At 51.1% G+C, this 23,437-nt stretch overlaps 1 protein-coding gene across 2 annotated transcripts in view; it reads left to right on the plus strand.

Annotated features, from left to right (window-relative positions):
* Nucleotides 1–23,437, plus strand: part of Ablim2 (actin binding LIM protein family member 2) — a 127,374-nt gene that overhangs the window by 83,371 nt on the left and 20,566 nt on the right. Inside the window, exons 12-17 of one of the 2 annotated variants that reach the window (XM_051165394.1) lie at nt 203–323; nt 2,020–2,118; nt 7,311–7,412; nt 8,007–8,060; nt 17,059–17,111; nt 17,738–17,876. In XM_051165394.1, coding sequence (XP_051021351.1) covers nt 203–323; nt 2,020–2,118; nt 7,311–7,412; nt 8,007–8,060; nt 17,059–17,111; nt 17,738–17,876 — 568 coding nt within the window. Of the gene's footprint in view, nt 1–202; nt 324–2,019; nt 2,119–7,310; nt 7,413–8,006; nt 8,061–17,058; nt 17,112–17,737; nt 17,894–23,437 lie in introns of those variants that run through there. The other variant, XM_051165393.1, reaches the window with a different exon arrangement.

Genomic DNA, 23,437 nt, shown 5'->3' on the forward strand with positions numbered 1-23,437 from the left:
GGGTGGGTCCATGTTCAGGCCAAAGGGCTTGTTATGACTCAGAGCCACCTTGCTGTCCAGATGTGCTCTGTTTATGCTCTGAGACACTGTTTTAGAGTTATGTTGTTTCTGGCCCTGTGATCCGGAGGGCAAATACAGTGGGGTGAGTGAAGGGCATGCAGCGCTCCTGATCTGGATGCTCTCACACTGTTCTCTCACTCAGGGGGATCAGGATGACCGGTCCTACAAGCAGTGCCGAACCTCCAGCCCCAGCTCTGCTGGCTCTGTCAGCCTCGGGCACTACACCCCAACCTCACGGTCACCCCAGCACTACAGTCGTCCAGGTATTTATCCCCATCCTGCTTCCCTTGACCCCCAATGAGGTTTTACTCCTCAGTAAGTTTGCTGGTAGAAAGTAGCTTCTTTATTCATTGAGTAAAGTGGCAGAGATGGGGGTGGTGGGGTGAGCAATGGAGAGTCTGGCCACCCAGCTATAATGAGAAGGACTGTCTCAAGCTTAGGAGCAGGCAGCTGTGAGGCAGCTGGTCACCCTGGGGTGGGGCGCGGGGGGTCTGTCTACATCCACAGCACACATCCTGAGCTGCACACAGCCCCAAGGCCCGCACAGAACAGCCAGAGTGAGCTTTTGGAGGGGGCAGTGATAGAACTGTCAGGGTGTGAAATAGCACCTGAGGCAGGAGACCAAGCCACAGCCTGCTGTGAGCCTTCTGGGACCACTTGAGTTGAGGGGTCAGAGTCAGTGGCCACAACACCCAGTCAGAATGTCTAATGCTGTACCTGTCACTCAATAACCCTAAAGACAGCCATCCTAATAAAGAAATTGGCAAAAGGCCCCTATGTCCTTCCAGCTGGGAGAGAACCCTGGGCAGGGCCTCCCATCCTGTTGCCTCATCCCACCCACCCCCATCCCTCCCACCCAGCTCCCAGTGTGTATTGTGTTCCTCAGCTTTGAGCTGGCATGTGAAAGCCACCGGGGACCATGCACAAAAGCACTGCTTTTTGGAGGGATTTTTTTCCAGGCTGCTTTCTTCCTTCCAGCTGTGCATGACTCATTTTCACACCTGCGGACCATAGCTTATATTATTTTTTCCCCAAAAACTTTGTGGAAAAATCAACTTAGTTGTTTGCAGTCATTTTCATTGATTCCTTACAATATGCCTGGTCCATCCTGCTCAATGAGTGCAAAGAAAGAGGTTGAGTGAGTGTGTGCATGAGAGAGTAAGTGAATGTGTCTGAAGGAGTGGGCTGGTGTATGTGTATGGTGTAAGTGAATGAGTGAGGCAATGAATGAATGAATGAATGGCTGAATGAATGAATGAGTGGGCTAGTGGATGAGCGAGTGAGTGAATAAGTAAGTGGACTAGTGAGAGAATGAGTAAGTGAATGAATGAATGAGTGAATGGGTTAGTCAACAAGTAAACGAATACATCAGTAGATGTATAAGTGAGTAAATGAATGAATTAGTGAGTGAGTTAATGATTGAGTAAGTGAATGGAGATGTGTGAGTCAGTGAACTGAGTGAGTGAGAAGATGAACAGGAGAGCAGGCATGTGTACAACAGTGACTTTTCAAGCCCTTCCCCCCAGGTCCCTTTGTGACTTGACCCTTGACTTTGCATCACCAGCAAGGCGTGGCTACTGACTGCCTGGTCAGGGGTAAAGCCCAAAGGGCCAAGCTTTGTATCTGGACTGGCAAGTGTCATGAGGGTGCTGGTGACAGACCACTCCCTGACCTCTGGAAGCTGCCCTCCCACTGTCCTTGATCTCAAGGACACCCCAAAGTGAGCCACAGGCAGGGCCAGAGGCTGTGTCCCAAGCTCTGGCTGCCACCCTGAGTCTCAGAGTCAGCATCTCCTGACCCCACCTGAATAGGAATGACCCACAGCCTGCTGGGTGACCCTCTTCAGGTGCCCCAGGAGAGCAGAGGAGCACTGTCCCTGGCCAAGTGGGGACTAGGACAAGTTTGGTGGCTCTGGGGTGGAGGAGCCCAGGGTTACTGACTGCTCTCTGTTGCCCGCAGCTGGTACTGTGAGTGTTGGTACCAGTAGCTGTCTGTCCCTGTCCCAACACCCAAGCCCTACATCCGTGTTCAGACATCATTACATCCCCTACTTCCGAGGTAAGGTGTGCAGTGCACAGTGGGGGGTGCTCGTCCCATGTCTCCGCATGGCTTCCAGAGCCCTGTGTCTCATGCCTGTGTTCTTCCTGTGTTGTGTGTGTCTGGCTGTGTTCTTGTCAGTGTGTCCAGTGTTCCTGGAAGGAAAGCAGGGTGATTTGTCACTAAGAGTACAGCTTGAGGGAGTCTCTCAATGAATACCTTGCTCCAGACTCACAGCCTCGCCAGAGTCATTATACACGTTTCCCTGTCAACCCTATGTGGTGGTATGCTGTTGGTGTCAGCTTTCAGGAGCAGGAGCTGAGATATGGAGAGGTGGTGATGTTCACAGCCTCAGACCCATGCTGTCTAGGCCCAGACTCAATCCAGGTGGCTCCAACCACTGGCTCTTTCAAGACTCAGCCATGACCCATAACCCACACACATGGATTCCCACCCCTGTGATTTCCTCTATGCTAAGAACTGAGTTGTGAGTGCCCCAAGTTCACATATTGATGGTCGAGTCTCCATACAGTGTTTGAAGAAACAGTGCCAAGGCAGTGATGGAGGTAGAGTGAGGTCACAAGGTGGGACTCTCCTCTATTGGGGCTGGTGGCCTTCTAAGGTGAAGAGGAAACCCTGAGCACTGCCCACACATTTAAGATCAGTGGAGAGACTGTTGACAGGACATGGTGAAATACCACTAAAGCAAAACAAAACAAATAAAACAAAGCAACAGCCACAAAGCACTCCTGGGTTTGATCATGACTCCGGAAGTGTGAGAATTGAGAGGCTATTGCTGAAGGCTCTGAGCTGTGAGTTTTGTTACCCAGCCTAGCTTATAAAGACACAGCAGATAATACTTAGGGTTTTAGAGAACATAGCAATGATTTTCTCAAGAGTCCCTGGGTGATGCACTAAGCTCCCTGTCTCTTATGGCAGTGCAATGGGTACCCATTGGAAAGCTCCTTCCCATGGGTGCAGGTGCAGCCAGCAGCTGCCATCACTAGCAGGCAGTAAATGGTCACTTTTCCTCCATCTTTATTCTCACCCTTCGTCCCACTCTTGATCCACTCAGAAGAGCCCTTGGTCCTGTCATATCTTCCTTTCCACACATCCCAGTCTCAAGCAGAGCTTGAGTTCCAGTGGGGATGTGCGGCCCCAAATGCTATAAACCCAGAGCATCTGCGTGGCTTCTGTAGCCATGATACATGTGTGTTCCATGTCTCTGGGAATCTCAGAATGACGGATTCTCCCAGAAGCTGAAGGGAACCGGACAACTCTGGGGGGTCAGACGGGCCTCATAGTCTGATATCTTCCCTTTGCTCAATGTCCCTGGGCATGGTTTTCCTCCTGCCTCTGAGGCCCTGCCTCTGGTGGGCCAAAGACATGCTAGACATTGGCTGTTACTGCTCCTCTTCTTAATGGGGTGGAGGAAGCAGGACCCAACAGTGCTGCCCTCCAGTTGACTTCCATGGCGGGCTTTGACCTTGGCTTCTCCAGCATCTCTTCAGAACATGCCTTGGGGAGGTAGAGACCTGAGTTAGGTGCCTGCTTGATGTTCAGAGCAAAGGCCAGGCACAGGTCCTTCCCTAGAGCCTCCTGAGGACCAACCTGTTCCTAGTCTCTGGGCACCCAGCTTATCCCTGTCTACAGGGCACAGTCATAGCTGTGCTGGCTGCCCAGTGTCTGGGAAATTCCTTCTTGCCCCCATGGGTGCTTTTCAGTATTTAGGATACAATGGAGACACCTGTCTGATGCTGGGTGAGGGATTCTAGGTAGACAAGCCCTCCTGTTCCAGCACTCTGGACCTCGCTAGCTAATGGCAGGTCTCCTCACTTTCTTCCCTCTTTCCACCCTCTGCCCGGACATCATAGCATCCCACTGTGTCCCAGGACCTACAGTTGTGGAGGGGCTGATAAAGGTATTGGCACATTAGTGTAAATTTCAGACCGTGGTTGGGGTGATGTAAGGTTTAAGCCTGACTCTCACTTGATAAAGGGCAGGCTGCAAGGATGGGAGATGTAGGTTGATAAGGGGACTCTATGCTGCTGAAGTCACTTTTCTGGGAGCTGACAGGAGGATCTTCCATAGCACTAGTGGCATGAGAAGGAAGGGAGACAGAGGATCTTAGGGGCGGAGCCTCAGGTCAAAGCTCCAGCATGCACTGTACCCAGTAGGTGATTCTCATCTTGCCAAGGGTCCCTCCCCGCAGCTCTAAAACAGATCCCTAAGCCCTGCTCCCTCAACCTCAGGAGTTGTGGTTGATGCCTCAGAGAAGACTCCTGGCAGACACTACACATGCCTTGGCTACTATCCTCAAAGGGCCGTGACATGTGGTTGTGAAACAACTTGTTCTGATGGAAAGTTCAACCAGAGCCAGCAATGGCATCTTGGCCATAGCCAACTACGGCATCTTCAAGGCCAGAGCCAATTGAAGCCATAGTTGGAGCAAGAGAATAAATAATGAGTCATTGGATTCATAGGTGACACAATGTCCACAAATCGATTCGAAAAAGACCAGCTAAATAAGAGCATGGGGGAACAACTTCTACATAGAACACCTCAGAATTTGTAGAGATAGTGGGTCACAGATATAGGCAGGACTCCCTCCACTGCATAACCAAGTATGTGCTTACTTGAGCTCTTTAGAGGTGCCACACCCAGGTCATGCAGACAGGAAGTGCCCTGGGGGCAATGTGACAGGGATGAGATGTCACCTCTGTACCTTTCTCCTAAACTCATAACCAACCCCTGTCTCTCATAATCCCAGCTGAGGGATACTCTATAGCGCCCCCTTCCCCTGCCAGCATTCTAGGAACTGTCAGGATGTTCAGCGACAAGGAATGCTGGTCACAGCTGGGAGAAAGCTAAGATATGACAGTGGGTAGAGTGTGATGTTCTAGACAGGTCCTGAGACAGGAAACATCTCAAGTGAAAGCGGGTGAAACTCAGAAAACGTATAGTTAGCATGACAATTGTTTTAGGTCCTGGAAGGGTCCTTTAAAAAGAGGTGGGCCCTGAGTAAGGAGAGTGGCACCTTCTGGAACCATCTAAAACCATTCCAAAGAAAACTATTAACTTGAACGGAACAGAAGTCAGAGCCTGGGCCACCCAGCCCTGTACAGGGCCTTTCCCCGGAGAATGTCAGAAGCACCTGGATTTGGACCCTTCAAAAAGAGCCATGAGCCTGGACAGGGAAGCCTCCATGCCTGTTCTTGGGTAACACTGGAGGCCTAGGGGCCTTGAGGGCCAGCGAGGGAAGCTGGCTTCCAAGTAGTCAGTGTGCCCAGCCCACACGGCATGGTCCCTTGCCCTCCACAGGAGTTAACATAGATGCCCACTGTGTGTGGCTGACGTGGTATACTGTGAAAGCACATAGCAATGCTCCAGTCAGGTCTGTGGGGTCCAGGTCAGCAGGGTGTTTTCTCCGCCACATGAGACAGGCAAGCATGCTTGCAGAAAAGGAAGGAGCCCCAAGGTGGCCTTGCCCTCCTGAGGTTTTTGTCAGCCAGGTGGATTGTGAGTTAAATTAAGGAAAGTCTAGACAGTATGGACCCTGGGAAGGACCTTGCAGGTCAGACGGGGAGCGGGGAAGACTTGGCGGCAGTGTCCCAGGTAAGGACCAAGGTAGCTGGTGTTGAAGGCTCCTTTAGTGTCACAGAGTCCTTGTGGATCAGCAAGGCCACCTCACTGCACCTGGACTTCCTTGGTCTTGGCCCCTCTGAACAACCGAGAAACTGTAGCCCCTTCTCCAGTGCATGCACACACGTGTGGGAATTCCACTTGTCACTTCAGGGGACTTCGCACTGTAGGCCAAGCTCTGGAGAAGACAGGAATGTTGGACCATTTTTGAACCGTCAGTCACCTGGATGAGGGTGACTGAAATAACCATAAAGTCTAGATAGAAAAAGAAGGGTCAAGTCATATGAGGTTCTTACATTCAGCAGACCAAGCCACAGACCCTCAACTCATGGATGACACCCAGTAGGGACAGTCTTCAGCCAGGGCGGAGTGCCAGCAGTTGTGTCTGTTATGACTTATGTGACACACTAAGTTATGGCATCATGCATAGAAGGTGCCTGTGGCTCCTATCTTCCTGGGGTGGGGTCTCTGCTACTGCTAGAAAGAGCAGAAGCTCGGCTGATGCAGCCAAAGGCAGAAGGCTCTACACATAGTTCTAGGACAAAATCGTTTAGTCTCCAATGCTCTACCAGTGTTTACAGGTGAAATAAGTGACCATGCACAGGCAGGAGAAGACACCCAAAAAAGGAGTCATCAGTCTCATTTGGTAGCCACTGGGTTGAGCCCTCCTGCAGCCAGGCCATTCCAGCCTGCCTGTGATGTCCCTTGCTGTCTCCAATCCATCCAGGCCTGGCTTCTGTCTCATTGGCTTTGGAGTCTGGCTGCATGACCTTGCCATTCAAAGGCATAGTTCTCAGATCTAGAGAGCCCTTTCCTTGCCAGTAGCCCTATCAGCTACTGCCCTGCAGAGTTCCCCAAGTCTGATGGCAGGGAGCAGTTGTGCCTTGGGTTGTCCTGCTGTGAGCCATGCTCCTCATCATATGTCCAAAGCCACTGTGTTCTGTCCATCACATCCTGTATTGGCGGGAGGCGGGGCATCCACCCACATCACCAGATGTCTTTGATGGGCGATTTGATCATCCAGCCTTCTTCACAGAGCTCCAGCTGAGAGACATTGGAGGCAGCAGAGTACCCTTCTCATTTTTGCTTGCCAGAAGCAGCCATATCTAGGACTGTGTATGTCGCTGGATACTGATCCCCAGTCCCCTATAATAGCAAGGCCTCCTCTGTGGTTGTGAGGGATGCTTTTGACCCATTCCCCACACCTTAGTCCTAATCTCACCATTAATCGGTTGAATCTCTAAGCAAGCAGGACCTTCCTGCACCAGCTACATCAGGGAGGCAGGAATGGAGAACCTGCAGTGTGTGTTCACACTCCAGGATCCTGTGCTTTGCCCATTGCCCATGCACTAACATGCTCTTGACCCTCCAATAAACACTCCTTCCTCCTTTCCATCCCCTGGAGCCAGGCACACTCCAGGATGGAACAGAAGCCATAGGGACCAAGCTGGAAGGCTCAGGTGTGGGCTTCCTCCAGGCAGGAGAGAGAGGGTTTGCCATAGACCAGCTCTTTTTGCCTTCTGCTTTGCTTTTCTGCCCCTCACCTGCTGTCTCTGCTCTTCTGTCTGGAGGCAGCGAAAGTGGCCGTAGCACCCCGAGTCTCTCGGTGCACTCCGACAGCAGGCCTCCTTCCTCTACCTATCAGCAAGCGCCGCGACACTTCCACGTCCCAGGTAGGTCCCTGCATGCTTGTTGCCTCCTCATGCACCATCTCGGCCACACCCGAGTTGTCAGAGCATCCCCAAAAACTGAGTGTCCTTAAAAGGTGCTCCGTGGAGTAGGGGGGTAGTGGTGCAACCCAGCAGGTGGAGGTAGGAGGATTACAAGCTCAAGGCCAACCTGGAATAGAAAGTAAGATTCTCTTTCCAAATAAACAACACAAAACTCCTAATGCAATGCGTTTGCATGTTCCTTCCCCAAACTGACATATATTGGGGTGTCTCTCCTAGTTTCATAAATACTGAGAAAATGTTTCCTGGGCCAAGGAGAAAAGAGTGAGTTAGCTGCACCCCAGTAACCCAAGGTTCTTGCTTGTCACCTTCCTGTCCCCTTCTGATATGCAGTGGTGTCTGAACTGGGGAATGCTCGATGGATGTCTGGGGCTTCAGCCTTGGCCACTTGCAATGTTTGGATCTTTCTGGTGGTTCGGGGCAGGGTGAGCCGGTTGCTGACAGAAGCCACTGGGTGGAGAGTGCCACAGCTGCTTCCTTGTTCCCCCTCACGTTTTTTTTTTTTTTTTCCCCTTCTCTTTTCTTCTTCTTCCCCAGACACTGGCGTAAAAGATAACATCTATAGGAAACCCCCTATCTACAAACAGCACGGTACGGTCAGTCTGACGGACTCTGCTGCCGTGCTTTGCCTGCATGCCCGTTGCACCCTCTTGCTTCTGAATGCTCCTTTTGCTGTGTCCTGATTCGAAGCTCCAGAAGGTCCTGCTTGCTGAATGTTAAATGCACACTCACTAGTAGGCTCCTGGGAGGCCTCTCTTCATAAGAGAGGAGATGTGTGGAGAGGCTTAATGCATGGCATCTGGGGCTGGGGCTGGGAGGTGTGTGCTAGAAGTAAGAACCTTTGTTTGGTGTTTTTGATGCTACGGTGAGGGCCCCAGTCGAGATGATAAGGGGCTAGGGGCTTCTTATCCATGCCCCGACACAGGCCTGATCTTTGGAAAATAATAACTTGGAACCAGCCACAACTTAGGGAGATTTTAGACCCCTGTCTTTTGAGCATATCTGCAATATGATGGTTTGCCTTGTCCTCAGCTAATGGGGTTCCTTGCAATGTGTAGAATCTAAGAGATGTTGGCCACAAGGGCGTGTCCTATCCCTCTGACCTTCCACATCTTCTCCCCAATGAACCTGCCTGGGACAGATGTGCAAGAAAAAGATTTCTTGAGCTGTGGAGCGGGACTCTAAAGGAGTCAGGGTTTTGATTTCTGGGTGGCCGCGCCGCCATAAGCCTCCTCATCTGCAAACCAGACTCCCCTCCCGCTCTGCCTCCATCTCCTCACCTCTCTTTCCTACCTCTTGCCCTTTCTGTCCCCTTTGCCCTCATTCCTCTGGGACTGGGCGTAAGATGAACATAGGACAATGAGTGCGGGAAGAGTTCTAAGCTGTAAACATCTGTGCCCAGTGGAGACTTACGCCATCATTAGAGATGGGATAGATGGGAGATTCCTGTATGGATAGCTCTTGTTCAGATGTGCCCAAGGAAAGCACCCTCTTGCCACACTGACAAGTGGTAGCCAGCTCATCGGAGGGCTGCCATGTTAGATTTTGTTCCTCAGTGGTGGCGAGAGGCCCTGTGCTTTGTGTCTTTCCTCCTTCCAAACAGAAGGGAATTGAAGTTCCGGTTTTCAGAATCGAAGCAGAGAGCACACATCTCCCCAAGGGGTGGCTGGGGGCAATTAAATGATAACACCTTTTTACCAGGAACAGCACCACAGCACAATAGTCTTACAAGTGTGGGAAACTGAGGTCAAGCAAAAGGAAGGAGCACCCCATTAGGTGACCCCTACAGCACCATGCTAGACAGTCTTTAGGGAGAACTATGGACTCTATGCGCCCCAAAGTCCCAGATGAAGCTTGGCTTATGGTGCCTTAATTACCCACTGCTGCCTCTGCATCTCCACATGGCACCTTAACAGGGTGGCTAATCTCCATGGTCAAGGCAGAGCTGGCCTTGGCAGGGGCCAACATTAGAAAATCACCTTATGAGATTGGCCACCAGCATCTGATGGTGTTACACTGAGACAATCTTGGGGTTCAAATCCTTTACCTGAGTACCCCAGAAAGGTCAGGCTCATAGTTAGCAGCCACCAGCCTTGTAATCTAGACATAAAACAGTCGCCTGTCTATAGGCAACTCTGGCTTGAAGGAGCCCTGAGCAGTTACCCAAGCCCAGGATTCTGTAAAAAATCAGATCTAAGAGTTACTGCCTCTGCCAGGCATACAGCAATGCAAACTCACAATAGAGGAGCGCAAGAAGCCATGCAAACTGCAAGCAGCTAGAAAGCTTTAGCAGCACAGAAGCTCCTTGAAAATCCCTTGGGAAATACAGATGTGCAGGGTGCCTTTGCTTTCTGGTTCATGCATTTGAGACCGTTGGTATTCACAAGGCCTCCCCACCCCCAACTTCAGGTGTGAGTGTGTGTGTGTGTGTGTGTGTGTGTGTGTGTGTGTGTGTGTGTGTGTGTGTAGCCCTACCTCCACCAAGTGCTGGCTCCATCAAGGCAACCTGACCCCAGGCCTTCCCCCAAGGAGCTCTGGAGCCTGATACATGAGCAACATTATTCTGATCCTCACTCCAGCTCAGAACAACCCCCGGGGGACTAACTACCGTGAATCAATCACCAGACTGCTTCTTTAGCTTAAGATCCTACATTTAACATATTAACTCAACCATGCCTTTCCCCTGATGCGTTTGCTCACAGCAGTTCACCATGAAGTCACAGGCCATGGATACTGCTGGTGTCAGTGTTAATCTTCTCTGATGCCTGTGTCTTATTTCTGCTTCTGGGAGCCGTGAGGATGGCCAGGCCTCTGTGCCCACTGGGTGGAAGTGATGCTTGATGCTTTGGAATCCATGGAGCAATCATTAATGTGCAGCTGACCTCTGACCTCATCACCTGCAGCTGTCTTTTTTTTTTTTTTTTTTTTTTTGGCATTTTGGGACTTTGACTATTCCTATATCAGATCCAGTTCTACTTGCTTATTGTTTACTTGTTGTGTTAAAGGAGAGAGAGAGACAGAGACAGACAGAGAGAGAGAGAGAGAGACAGAGACAGAGAGACAGACAGAGACAGAGGAGAGAGAGCAAGAAACATAGGAAGTAATGAAAACGGGGGAAGCAGAGGTGAGAAAGATCAGGAACACCCCTGTCCCACCAGACATTGAAGAGGGGCCTGCACTGTTTGCCAGGTAGGAGGCACCAGGAGGCTCAGCAGCTGTTGCAGACAGAAGCTTCAAGATGGTCTGCCCCTCAGGAACAGCTGCAGGCTGTTCATGTTTCATGTGAAAGTGGAAGTCACATGCTTGCTCATGCACACACATATCTGCACACGCATACCTGTATGCACACACACACATGCACACATGTGCTCACATACACCTGCATTCACATGTGCCTGCACACACACACAGACACACACACACACACACACACACACACACACACACACACACACTTGTGTGCACACATGCCTGCAGATACATGCAGTATCCAACCATGTCACCTCCAGGAGGCAATCATAGGGAAAACCACAGCTGTCCATATCCACTATTTAGAAGAAAGAAGTACTTCCTTCCTCAGAGTTCATCCTCGTCCAGGCTACGCCTTGTACCTCATAGGGATTTCAGACAGATTCTGAAAATGGCAGAGCTGCTTGGACAGCAGGGCCTCTCTGGAGGTGGTCTCTCAAAGGAAGGAAGGCATTTGTTTTTAGACTGTTGTTTAGTTTGTTTTCCTGTTGCTGTGACAGGCCCCCAACTAAAGCAGCTGAAGAGAGGAAGAGGTTATGGGTTTATTCCGGCTCCTAGTTCAAAAGTATGGCAGAAGCTTGAAGCACCTAGACGCATCACAGGCACAATCAGGAAGCTGAAGGCGTGGGAGGCCAGTGCTCAGCTTGATCTCTCCTTTTATACAGCTCTGGAAATGGTCACCCACTTTTACTATGGGTCTTCCCACTTCAGTTAACCTAATCAGCATAGTCCTTCCCTCATGGGCCCAGACTTGATGACTCCTCAAAGGCAGGGCTGGAGGTTCACTTCTAGGTGATTGCAGATTCCCGAGAAGTGATTCTTTACAGTGACCATCACAACAGTCTGAGGCAAAATAGTGCTTCCTCAGAGACTTCCTGAGCAGTCTCTGAGGTGCACAACAGAGCTGCCATTTCACCAGGTTTGCATTTGATTTCTAAGCAAGTGTGAGCCTGAGACAGAATGAGTGAGCATGGGGGCCTGGTAGGCAGAGGCCCCTCCTGCAGCTCTCCTTGTACCACAGCTACAGGCAGAAGATGGTCATATGGCCACCTGTCTTCTCAGGGCCACCATCTGAGTGAGGATCAGCATCCGAGTATTCCCAGTTCTTTGGCATCTCGCTTACTGTGCCTCTCAGGGATTTCTTTCCTAAAAGATCAATCCTCACTTTAGTTTTGGGATCCTCTACTGGGATGTGATGAAAGGCCAGGTATCAGGTTGGCTCTGTGTCCACAAAGAGCATCAGAAACTTGGCACCCCCATGGGGCGTTTCTAGCAGCAGTTCTCAAGGGACCTGGAGGCATGCATGGTAGGAAGTCAGTCTTCCCAGAGAGGGCTTTTGGCATAGGCCTGTGGGGCTTAGCGGAGCTTCTCTGTGTGGTTGGAAGGACATGATAAACCCCTTTCTCTGGAAGTGGGTTGGAGAGAAGCCAGCAGACAGAGGTGCTGACTCACCATCCTTCCCTCTGACGTTACCGTCAGTTCTGGCAGCAATCAGCAAACAGATACCATTCCCCTAACTTCATAGAAGGGAGCCAAGTGCAGAGAGATGCCAGGGGCTGTCACTACTTTAACCAAAGGGTAGTTTGTGAGCATCCACTGTGTGTTTGCCTCCACTTCATGGCTGGAGACATAAGGATAGCCAAGCACAGCCTGCTCTGTGAAACAGAGATCCACAGAATTGCCCCCAGCATGGATGGCCAAGTACATCCTGTCTTGTGAAGCAAAGAGCCCATAGAATTGCTTCCAGTACACACATGCATGTGCACGCACATGTGCACGCGCACGCACACACACACACACACACACACACACACACTTTCATTCTCTCTCAGCATGACTCCAAGATGGTTTAAACTATACTGGTTGGTGTGTGCTGTGCAAAAGAAGTCTTGCTCATTGGTATGGCTCTTAGAGACCCATCTGGACCCCAATAGAGACCCCACCCCCACCCTTCTGGAACCCCGAGGGCTGAGGAGAGACATCAAGCCCCTGAGCACCTCCCATGTGTTCAGAAACTCCTTCCCCTAATGGAGACAGCATCAGCCAGGTGTGCCAGCTGTCAAAGCCTGGGCTTGGACGCTCACAGAGCTTGGCAGGGGTGGCCCTGTACTGGTGGCAGACAGACCTCAGTGGAGGCCAGAGATGAGACTATCTGAAGGCCACAGACTACCCCCTGAGCACCCTGGAAGCCAGAGCTGTGGAAGTGTAGGTGCCAGCAATGGCAAGCGCCTCGCTCTGGGCCCACTGTGCTGTGTCCATCTGTCTACTTCCTGTGTCCATTTTTGTACTGGAAGAGGCACTGGGCACATCAACCAGATGCTGCTGTGACACTGAGCGTCTCATACCAGTTGCTCAGTGGGGAAGCAGATTTGTACCCAGGTCCCTGTGCACAAAGGTGAGGCCTTGTAATTTATACCCTTTGTAAGGAGAGCAAAGCCCAGCTGAGGCTGAGAAGGGTCAGCTCTGTTTCTTGTGTATCTGTGCTCAGGACAGGGCAGGTGCATACTGTGCAGAGGGGAATGGAGGTGGGGTGGGGTGGTGAATGCTGAAGGGCTAAGTGGTAGAAGCCCAACACGGTGAGGGACAGGTATAGATTAAAAAGGCTGCATGGATGATGGATGCATCAGTGAACAGAGGAACAGACTGAAGAGGACATAGGTGGGTGGGTGGGTGAATAACTGGACACCTGTGGATACAGGGATGGGTGAGTAGGTTAGTGAGTGCATGGATGTATGGAAGATGGGTAGACAGACAGACAGACAGACAGATGGCTTAGTGGTTGAGTGGGTGAATGGATGGGTAAATAGATGAGTAAGTTAGTGCATGAGGTACAGGAATTGCCTCCTTGGTGACCTCCAAACAAGGTTTTGCTGAGCTCCAGACAGTTATTAATAAAAATATTTCTAATATAAGAAATGGGATTCAAAAAATAAAAAACTCCCTCGATTCCCTTACAAAGGTAATTCTTCAAAACCGCAGAGGCTTCAGCCTCCTTTTCCTCAAGGAGGGGGTGCTCTGTGCTGCTCTTAAAGAGGAATGTTGCTTCTATGTCAGTTAAACAGGCTTAGCACAAAAGACCCTTAACAAAGTTTCCAAGGCCCTGAAAAAATGCCAGCGAGCCAAAAAAAAAAAAAAACAAAAACAAAAAACAAAAAACAAAAAACAAAAAACAAACAGAAGTCCTGGTATCAAAACTGGTTCTCCTCCTCCCCCTGGCTCACCACCCTCTTGCCCAGCCTTCTGGGACCCCTTGTGGGCATTATTCTCCTCCTCTCCTTTGGTCCTTGGGCCCTTAACCGCCTTTCCAGTTTTGTTAAAACACAGGTAAATGCGGCTACCAACCCTGTTCAGGGCCATTATCATCGCTTAAACACCAAAGACCCCCCAGCTGACTTTACGCCCAGGACTTCCTCCAACCCTGGGCCAATCTCGTTTGGCCGCCCCCTCAATTTCAGGGCCCTAAACAAAAAGCAGTGGCTAGAAGGCCGCTGGCTGGCAGGGCTCCGCAAAAACACCTCTTAGTGACTCCTCCCTAAAATCTCCCCTCATTCTACTGTACAGTCGGGTTTTCTAATACAGGCTGGTGTCCACACAAACGAAGACCATGCCCTTATTACTCATGCCTTCTTGCCATTAAGGCCAGGTAGCCTCCTTAGGCTTGGCTAACAGCCTTTAAGCCCTAATCCTCATCACATTCAGGGTGCAAGGCAAAGCACTGCACAGAAAATACATTGCCTGCTGTTAATGGCCTCCTAAAAAGCATGTCTAACTGCATGTGGGTTAACACCCAATATCCCACCTCCAAACAAAAGGTGTCGGTCAAATCCAAAGCCAGGCTGAGGCCAAGCACCCAGTTAAGCTCTAAATATATCAGTGGCCATATAGGGGCCACTCACAAAATTAACAGCCCTGCATATATCAGTGCCCTCTAAAAATCAAACCTCTACTCTCACCCGTTTCATCAAACATGAGCAAAATACAAAAAGCTGCAAAATACCATGCCCTAACTTAGCGCTGGTTTCTGCCTTCCGCCATCCCAATGGCAAACGCTCTCCGGGTTAAAACCTTAATTGACAAAAAACTAAACTATGTTAATTGGCAATTGCCCGCCCATCACTATATTAGTTAAAGTAGGGGAAGATGTCAGTGCATGAGTAATTGATGACTGGTAGGTACATGAATACATAGAAAGTAGGTAGGTAGGTAGGTAGGTAGACAGACAGACAGACAGATAGGTAGATAGCTTAGTGGGTGGGTGGCTAAATTGGATCAATTTCTGGGTGGGTTAGTGGATAGGTGGATAGACACATGTGTGCAAGGGTTAGTGTCTGGGTGGGTAGGTAGATGAGCAGGTGGGTGGGTGAGTGGAGTTTTAAGAGAGTAAGTAGATAGAAGTGAATAGATTAACAGCAAGGGACACAACGCGGCACATGAGTGTGTTCACATTGAAGGGAACTATAGGAGGGAGTGAAGGAAGGCAGGAAGAGCTGCCTGCAAACTCCCTTCAGGGTTGACTTCTTGCCTATTTCCAGCATTGCAGACCTGTAAGCTGGTCTTCATATTCTCAGACATTATCTCATCTGGTCCTCGTGAATTAGAGGGGTAGAGCGACATTTTCCCATTTCACGGATCAGGAACCTGAGGCTCAGAGGTGTTATGGAAGCGACCTACCAAAATGCAAAATGCCTGCTGTATTTGCCTCTGGCCTGGCAAACTGCACACCTGTCACAGCTTGTGGTGTTTGCAGAGGACCCTTGTTAGGTCTCCAAAGGACATTCCCCTCAGCAAGTGGATTTGGACCCTGGAGCCCCGGGGAGGATTATACTACAGTGTGTCTGCCTAGTGTGTCATCCATGGCCACACAAAATCTTGAGAACCCATGGCCTGGTCTACCACATCCTGGGGTTTCACATCCTGAAAAGGCCTGGGCTGAAGCCGCTGGCACACATGCTGGAGCAGAACTAGCAGAGCTCACAGCGGCCATAACACGCTTGTCCCTGTGCCCTTAGTCAGCTGCCGAGAGCCAGCGCTGGCGTGTTAGGCGCATTCTGTGCCACTGCCCAGTGACAGCCATTGTCTGAGCAACAGGAGCCACACCACCCACCTCTCTGTGTCCCTCCATTGAGCCTCCCCAGCAGGCCTGTAGTTAATTGGCCTCTCTATGTACAGAGAGCAGAGGGTTTATTTTCATCTTAAAAAAAAAAAAAAAAAAAAAAATCAATTTCTCGCACTGGGAGCGATGGGCAGCCACCGGGGGAGACACAGAGTCGCCATGTCTAGAATAAAAAGTCTTCTATTTTGGCCCTATCTTGTCAAGGTCCTGTAGCCCAGTCCCCAATGTCCAAGCTCTCTGGCCTGGTGTCAGTTTTGTCCTTGGTGGTGCAGGAGGCAGGGCGCTCCAAGAGACGGGCAGGGCTGAGCCCACCGCAGGCTGCAGGTAAGTTTTGCCTGCACTCCTCCCCAAGCTGAGCCCCAGCTGGGGAGGACCCCAGGGCTTCCAGCAATCACTGTGTGCACAGGGTTGGGGTAGGTCTCCCTGCAGTGAGTGGGTCCTGAACCAGACCAGCATGCCTTGCATGGTTTCTTTGTTTACTCCTGGGAAAAGTCAGCCCGGTGGGATGACAAAATGCTGCCAAGAGTTTTCTTGGTAAATAAGCTGCTGTGGCATGAACTGCTGCTCCAAGTGAGCTCATCTCTGGGTACACTGTTGTTCTTTGTTGTTTCTCAGGGACTCTTTCCAGGGGCATGGTTCAGGACTCAGCAGGCAGCAGGCAGCTCAGTGGGATAGGCAGGCAGGGGAGACTTTGGACTTTGACTGCCTGAGTTCATGTCCCTCTCAGCTTATGTTGGTCTATGACCTCAAAGCAAGGTATTGCCTGAGCCTCAGTCTCTTGGTCTGTGAAATGGGGTGAATCCCAGATTTGAAGAGTTCATGATGGGAAAGAAGCAGTGATGCCTAAGAAGCTCACACCTGCGCCTGACACCGAGGCTTCTGAGACTGAGACCTTCTGTCCCTTCAGGGTGCCCCTCCAAAGGGCAAAAGTATGTCCATCAAATGCCACATGGCTACACACCTGAAAATGTGACTCCGGTTCTCTAGGTTGGAGGTGTGGCTGGACCTGAAGAGGCATGTCACTTTGCTCAGGGCACGTCCACCTCCTGGGTCGCATCCCAGTGTATCAGTCTTCCAGTCTGTGAAAGGCATTCAGTCTGTTGTCCCTTTCTCTGATTCCCCACCACCACCCCCCCAACTTTTGAGCACTATGTAAAGTAGGGACCCCAGGACAGACAGGGTGAGCTGCCTTTACAAACTGATTTTTTTTTTTTTTTTCCTTTTCAGCCGCCAGACGACTGGACGTGGAGGACAGCAGTTTCGATCAGGATAGCAGGAAGGTAACAAGGGGAACATGGTCCTGAGGGGTGGGATGGCTACTCCAGGGGTTCTCCAGTCCTTCTCTCACTCTGCTCCTGGGGTTCTGGGAGGCTCCTGGTGGGAGCTACACCCACCTGTCTCCTTCTACACTCATTTATGGGTACGTGCTTCACCAGTGTCCGGGTTCTGCCATGCATCCAAGTCATAGTTCTAGGACTGAGGAGATGCAGACAATGACAAGGAAATAAACCCAGTGCATTCTGGAATACTTGACCAGGAGGGCTCTAGAACAGTTTGTCAGGTGTTTTGTTTGTTTGTTTGTTTGTTTGTTTTTAATAAATGGCAGAGACTGGAATGTAGTAGACTTTACTGGTATACCTCTTGGATGCAACCAAACTTTGAAAGCACCTCAAGAGGATTGGGGTGAGGAGGGGATGCGTCACAACAGCAGGCTGCAGACAGCATTTGGCCATTTCTCCAACTGCTTCATGAACTATCAGACACCTTTTATGGCGAGACTCATACTAAAAGCTTGGTTTCTCTCAGTGGGGCCAGCTTGTGGGTAAAGGCTACTAGAAGGTTCTGGTGAGATGCCTTCACCACTGAAGATGACCTCAGTGTCCCCATTCCTCCTGTTCCTCTGCAGAAGACCACCTGGCTGCTCCTCAAGGGGGATGCAGACACCAGAACTAACTCCCCGGACCTGGACAGTCAATCTCTGTCCCTTAGCAGCGGGGCTGAGCGAGAACCTCTTTCAAGGATGCCGGGGGACAGCTTCTACTCACGTGAGTGGCTCTTCTGATGCGCACCAGAGACTGCCAGCGAGGGGCCCCTACTGAATGGGCCCCCAAATTTCAGGTTTCTTCCCTTAAAAAAAACTAACTAAAAGCAAGAGACAGCATGTAGTCCCCACATTTGGAAGATAGGATTGGCAGAAGGATTGCCGTGAGTTTTGAGGCCAGCCTGAGCTACATTGTGAGACTCTCTCTCAAAAATAAAATTAAAAAAAAAAAATCCAAAGAGCATTCTAATGTGAATCAAGCCAAGTAAAGATTTGAGCCCTGGCCTCACCCACCATCTCTCTGCAGTGACGTAGCTAGCTAGTGTGCGCACAGCGCCACCTCATGGCTCTCTCAGAGCAGACAAGAAAGCAAAGAGGCTACCAGCACCTCTTTTCCTGGGGGCAGATGTGGTCATGGTCAGGGGGCAAGTTCAGACCTGGAGCTGGTACAAGGCACTGTCCTGATCCCTGTGACATCCTGAGCAAGGCACTTGAGGATTCCTAGGGAGATATGGTCTGACGTCCTGGGCAACAAAGCTGACATCTGCCTAGCCTTGGGGGTGTTGTGAAGTCTGGCTTGGGAGTGGCTTTCCGGTATGGAGTAAATTCCCTTCACATCGTTCACTGAAGATGCTGTAGATCACAGGTAGAGGCAGCACAGGCTGCAGGCACACTCAGGCTCGCCCAGAGCAGCCTCTGGTCCTAAGCTGGGCATAAGGTTGTTTTCTGTGGCTGTGGTTGGAAGTGGAGGTCATGGGAATCTATGCGGTATGAGAAAGCAGAGGAAGCCTCTGGCATCACTGTGGCGCTGATGCTGGGTGAAATCTGGACTCCCTGGTATCTGGGTCATGATAGAATCCAGCACAGTAATACTCACTCTTGGGCCATTAGGCACTGGGCATACAAGAGTGCTTTGCCTGGCCAATAGTAGCCAGGCCTGACTGCTCTCAACCCACCCTCCATCCTGACCATGGATGGTGCTATCTGACCCCTGAACCCTGGAAGTGCCCTGCAGGGGAGGGAGGAGTGGAGATGCAGACAGCTGGGCATTGTGACAAACTGGAACCGGCGATGTTGTTCCGTGTGGAGTCTTTGTGCACAGATGAGGTTCCTTGGGATAGCAGAGCATGCACACAAGGCTGATGTCAACATGAGATGGTTTATCCAGTGGCCTCACAGGTCTGGGACTCCTGTAGGTTCTTTTGGGGAAGAGTTATCTGAAAGCGTGGCGAGAAGAACTGGAGATCCCACGTGCATGCCCGTGTCTACTGGGGTAGCTACAATACCATCCCGCAGCCCTTCATCCCAAGGATCCTTGCCCCAGGTGGTGCCCTTGTGCTGGGTGTGCACATGTACTTTGTGGTGCCTGAGTTTGGGCAACGGAGGCTCCTCCACAGAACAGAGTGTAGTGGTTTCCCACAACCCTCACTGCCTTGTGTGATGTTATGGCATCCAGGCATTAGCTGGGGGCCAAAACATTAGTATTGGTATTTCAAGATGCTATTTTTTTTTTTCCTTTTTCAGTTTTTGGACTTTGCTTTGTTAGGGGAGTGCCTGGTTCCATTCTGTATGACCTCATCCAGACTTTCCTCATGACTGTCAGACTGTGCCCTCAGCAGTTCCTGCCTGTGACTCAGGACACAGCATGGGAAGAAGCCTAGCTGTAGAAGTTACCTCTCGGGGTCCTGCTTCTGCTGTCACTATGCTGTGTGGCCTATGCATGTGTCCTATTTCTCCCTGTAGTACTTTCTCATCTGCAGATGCAAGGCTGAGGGCGTTCACCCCAAGCACCTTTGAGTGTGGTGGTCCCTGTGAGGCAGGCTGTCTAGGTGTCTTCTTCTTTTGTTGCTCCCACGGTGACAGGGCTTCCCTGTCAGCCCGTTCCTCTATTGCATCCCTGCAGCAAACCTGCATGAGTGGTGTAGAGAGGAAACAGCTGTTATGTGGGTGCACCTGGCCTCTAGAGACCCAGCCACCTGTGCTGGGACCTGTACCACAGCCGAGGAGGGACCTGCACACCAAGGACACCATTTGTGAGGGTTGGGATACTCCACTTGTTGTGTGCCAACAGGCATGACTACACCCCTCTGCCTCTGCTTTTTCCCTAGTGTCCCGACTTCAGATCTTCCCAGCAGGAAGCCCATAGGGTCTAGCATTGCACCTGTGCCTTTAACCCCATCCAAAGGATGCTGCCACGTCCCACAGGGCAGCAGTTCTCTGCCAGACACTGCTATCCGATCCATGGGGTGTACATTTTATTGTACGTGTGTTTACTTCCATTCTTTATCACATGTGGGCACTTCCTGACTCTGTGCAAGTGGTCATTAATAACTGCCCGAGTCTGCACAAAAGGGGACAGGGCTGGCTTTTGTTATAAGAAGAGAGCCTTGAAGGCCTGGTAGGGTGAGACTTGATGCCCCAAGTCCCTTCCCCTAGCTTGCATCCTGTGAACACAAGTTCTCTGCGTCCCACATCCCTGGTTTTTCATGCCTTCTCTTTTGAGGTCCCTTACTCACATGTGTTAGTACAGCGTGCCTGCACCGGCACAGGTGTGGTAGTCAGAGATCTGGTGGTACAATTCAAAAGACACATGAGATACTAGCTAGGGGTCTCAGTGGCCCTTAGTGAGGCCCCACATTTTTCAGAGGGATAAAACCCCTGCTTTCCATCACCAGGATGAGAGGAAGGTGGGAGGAGTGGGCTCAAGGTGGCTTGGGGCTTGAAGACAGATGAGGGGTCTCTCTGACTTAGTAATTCAGGAAGTGCAAGGGAGAGACTCCCAGCAGGGACCACTTCACCCCAGATGGCAGCCCTGTGCCTTTAACATTGACATCACCTCGGCATCCTCCAGCCTGAGGCCCCTGTGGAGTATGGAATGGAGGATGTACCAGTCTCTGTGGATTAGCTCATTGCCTCATTGCCTTTCCCTCGATCCACTCAGCACCAGCCAGCTGCAGGATGGAAGGATTGAAGGAAGGAGGGCCAGACTTTCCCCCTCTACCCTTTGACCCCCGCAGAGTTCACCATGAGAAAAAGGTTTCTCTAGTGGCCTTATTTATGGTTATGAAGAGCAGGCTCCTCCTGACCTGTCAGTGTCCTGGAAGTACTGAGGGTGGTGGCCGAGCACCCAGGTAGGGTTGTGATTGATATCCCTGGATGACAGAGTCCACAGGTATCAGAACTAGAAGATCTGGTGCCACTTCCAGTGCCAAATCGGGGTCTAGGCAGGCAGGAGCAGTGCAGCCACCTAGCTCAGTCTTTGAACATTCTTTGTGTCCCAGCCTGTTCTAGGTGTGGGACCAGAGCTGGGCATGCAGCCTGTGGAGCAGCATGGAGGTGGAACTAGTCAGGTGTTATATGCAGGTTGGCAACTAGGGCATGCTGGGAAAGGTACCATGGAAATATAAGAAGTCCTCAGGGAGGAGGCCAGTGCCCAGCAGGCCTTCAGATATGGACCTGGAAGCAGTCGATGCCTGAAAAGAAATGATCCAGCCAAGGGTAGAGACAGGGCCAGCAAACTGTGTGGCCAGGTCACTGTGCCAGCCCCTACCCTACCCTGTGCAATGATGGCCTCAAAGGACTTTACTTCTCCCATGAGCTGGGACCAAGTTGGCTGGAAGGTGACAGGAGGTGGCTGCCAGCATCTGGGTTAGAGAGGTATTCTACACAACGTGTATGCAGATTTGGAGTTTGGCTTCTTCAGAGCCACAGGGAGTCAGATACAATGGTATCGTGGGAGAAGGCTGGCCAGGCACAAGATGGGGACAGGCAGAGCTTTCAGAAAAGATCTGAGGTCTACAAATGTATCCAGGAAACCATGGCAGGGCTTGACGCAGAGCACTGTCGAGCTGGTAGCACCCCAGAGAGTCACTGCTCTGTGACTTTGGGTACTCTAACAAGCCTCTCTGGTATGAAATCCTCTCACCTACAACAATGAGAATGATCCAGAAACCTGTAGAATGAGGGGCTAACACCAGGGCATGCAGTTCTGTGAGGCCATCTAGTTGGAGCCCTCAGGCTCACATGCCAGACTGCAGTGGCCCTGGAGCAGCCAGCTCAAGCCTGTCCCACTGACTTCCACAGCCTGACACTCATGCTGCTCAGGAACACTGGGCTGAGCTGTTCAGAGCTGAGAGGAACTCTCCTGCACAGAGCAGGCAACGGCTGTCGCATGCTGGACTCCAGTGAAGGGATGGTGACCAGCGATGGCCTGCCAGGCAGTTGTCAGAAGAATGTCCTAGGATGCTGTGACAAGCTTGCATCCCCGATTGCACCAGAGAACCTTTCAGTCACACGTCCTGAGTGCCCAGTGGCCTCCCCGACTGCACCAGAGACCCTTTCAGTCACACGTCCTGAGTGCCCAGTGGCCTCCCCAACCTCTGACGAGCCATCCTAGAGGAGAACAGAGCTGAAGACCAGGTGAACTCCTGGAGCAGTCAGCAGCGTGCTTCCTAGTGGCTAGGGGTGAGCTCCTGAGTGCTGGCGCAGGGGCATGTGGTTAGGCCAAGCCTGGGCCAGGCCCAGGAGCTGGGCTTGTCCAGTGCCTGTAGGGCCTGATGTAACCTAGGGTCATGAGCACACAGCTGTGAACTTGCCCAGGGTCTTCTCTCCTCTGTACCTGCCTCTTCCTGTGTGTGCCCACCTCTCTCTCATGTCCACACCTGGTCACATACTCTTGAAGGTCATCTTAACTTATCAGCTAAGCAGGTCCCTAGAAGACCTGATAGAGCCATTTGGTCTTATACAGATCACCCGATTCCCCCAGGCTCCAGCTCCTTTGTGTTCAAGGCACAGAGGTCCTTGAACATGGGATTGGATCTTTGGATGCGTAAAGGGATTTAAATACAAAAGTTACCTGCTCTGCTGCACACAGGACTCTGGGACCTTTTAAAATCACACAATGGCAGGTCTCTCTTTAAAGGAGTTTGACTGTAGCAAGAATGAAATAGCAACTCCGAGGACAAGACCGCCATAGATGCCCCTCTCTAGCTCTCCCTGCTAAGCACACCCAAAAGAAGGGGGCCTATAGGAGAGCAAGAAGCCACAGTGTGGGAAGGAGTAGGAGGCTGGCCAGCCCTGTAGGGGCAGGGAATGGGTATGGGGCAGCAGAGAGGAAGCCCAAGGAGATGGTGTTTACATACAGCTAGCTTCTTCTGCCTCCTAATTGGTGGGACAAGCACACAGGCAGCTCTGGCAGGGATTGTGGGGGTGCACCAGCAACCCTAGGCAAGTCTAGAAGAGTGGTGTAGGTTATCAATCAGCACCCCGAGAAACAATGGCCGTGGGAATTGGTCTGTATGCCAGGCCCTACACATGGGCCCAACAAACCTGTGGCCTGATAAAATGGAAGACTGCGTAAGATCCCATCTCTTATCACAGCATTTGGATATCCAGGATTCAACCAAAACATGACTTGCTGCCCCCAGAACTGTGACAGGAGCATTATAATGAGAAAGGGCCAACAGATTTGAACACTGGAAAGAATTAGCGTTGATGTCATTGGAAAGGATGCTAAGATATGCATCATAAAGATGCTTCACCGAGCATTTGTGTCAAAACTGGGAC

Source organism: Acomys russatus, chromosome 22, assembly GCF_903995435.1.
Source record: "Acomys russatus chromosome 22, mAcoRus1.1, whole genome shotgun sequence".
Classification (NCBI taxonomy): Eukaryota; Metazoa; Chordata; class Mammalia; order Rodentia; family Muridae; genus Acomys; species Acomys russatus.